At 51.7% G+C, this 1215-nt stretch overlaps 1 protein-coding gene across 1 annotated transcript in view; it reads right to left on the minus strand.

The window, feature by feature from the left end:
• The window catches only part of JAKMIP3 (Janus kinase and microtubule interacting protein 3), a 43616-nt gene that overhangs the window by 9616 nt on the left and 32785 nt on the right, over nucleotides 1-1215 (minus strand). Inside the window, exons 15-16 of the mRNA XM_057385005.1 lie at nucleotides 230-328; nucleotides 36-143 (exon numbers count right to left, since the gene is read on the minus strand). Of these exons, the coding sequence (XP_057240988.1) occupies nucleotides 36-143; nucleotides 230-328 (207 nt within the window). The remainder of the gene's footprint in view (nucleotides 1-35; nucleotides 144-229; nucleotides 329-1215) is intronic.

Consider the following 1215-nt stretch of genomic DNA (forward strand, 5'->3'; position numbering starts at 1 on the left):
TGTGCAGCTCCAAACCACAGCAGCTTTGCTCACACCAGGACAGGTATTCCCCAAAGCATGCACAATTTATTAAAGGAACATACACTTACGGCGTTATCCCCTAAAATATCCAACTTTTTCATCAGCTCTGCTACCACTATGTCCTGACAAGAGAGAAAAGAAGAAGAGGGAGTGAGCACAGAGCACTGGCTTTGCTCAGGGAGGGGAGGAAAGGAGAAGAATCCCTTACTGTGACACCTTCAGCCTCGCAGTAAACCTGCAGCGGGCTCTTCCCCTCCGTGAAGGGGCCGTGGTGGAAGTTGATGGCAGGGGAACGTCTCTCCCTCTCCTGCAGGGACAGCAATTCCTTGGTCACCCACTCTGGAGTGCCACACCCCAGCATGTGCAAGGTTTGGGGTTGGAGGGGTTAAAGCTCACCCCATTCCACCCTCCTGCCACCCAACCTATTGACAGCCCCAGTGTGGGGGAACGGGGCCCCAAAGCCCTAATTCTGAAACTCATCCCATTATTGTGTGTGACTGAAGTCTGAGAAAAGAAAGTGATGTTTGCTGCCCACATGGAAGAGGAATGCTGCATCCTTGAAAAAAGCAGATTAGAATGCAGAATTGATAATGCAGGTGGCTCGAAATTATAAACATTACTAATATTGTAGCTTTTGCAAACTCACCAATTATGTTCTGATCACTAATTAAACAGCTGTCTCTTGACCAATGTATGTTTGACACAAATGTGTACTCTGGTTGCTAAACTGGATAAAAGAAGCTTGTCCCACAATAAAGTCCTTCTTTCTTTCAGTTTTTTTCACCCACTTTTGTGTGTTTTGCATCTATGCTTTTCTGTTGCGGTTTGGCCAGCAGCGACACCCGAGTGTTTGGGATTTTCTCTTCTCTCAGTCCCCGCAGAGTGCCCTGTCCATGACCCCATCCCAAACCCGCTGTGCCCATCCCAAATCCTTGGTGCCCATCCCAAACCCGCTGTGCCCATCCCAAACCCTTGGTGCCCATCCCAACCCCGCTGTGCCCATCCCAACCCTGCTGTGCCCATCCCAAACCCTCTGTGCCCATCCCAACCCCGCTGTGCCCATCCCAATCCCGCTGTGCCCATCACAAACCCCGCTGTGCCAATCCCAACCCCGCTGTGCCCATCCCAACCCCACTGTGCCCATCACAAACCCCGCTGTGCCAATCCCAACCCCGCTGTGCCCATCCCAACCCC

Source organism: Malurus melanocephalus, unplaced genomic scaffold (assembly GCF_030028575.1).
Source record: "Malurus melanocephalus ecotype Western Australia unplaced genomic scaffold, MMel_1.1 scaffold_770, whole genome shotgun sequence".
In the NCBI taxonomy this organism is placed as follows: Eukaryota; Metazoa; Chordata; class Aves; order Passeriformes; family Maluridae; genus Malurus; species Malurus melanocephalus.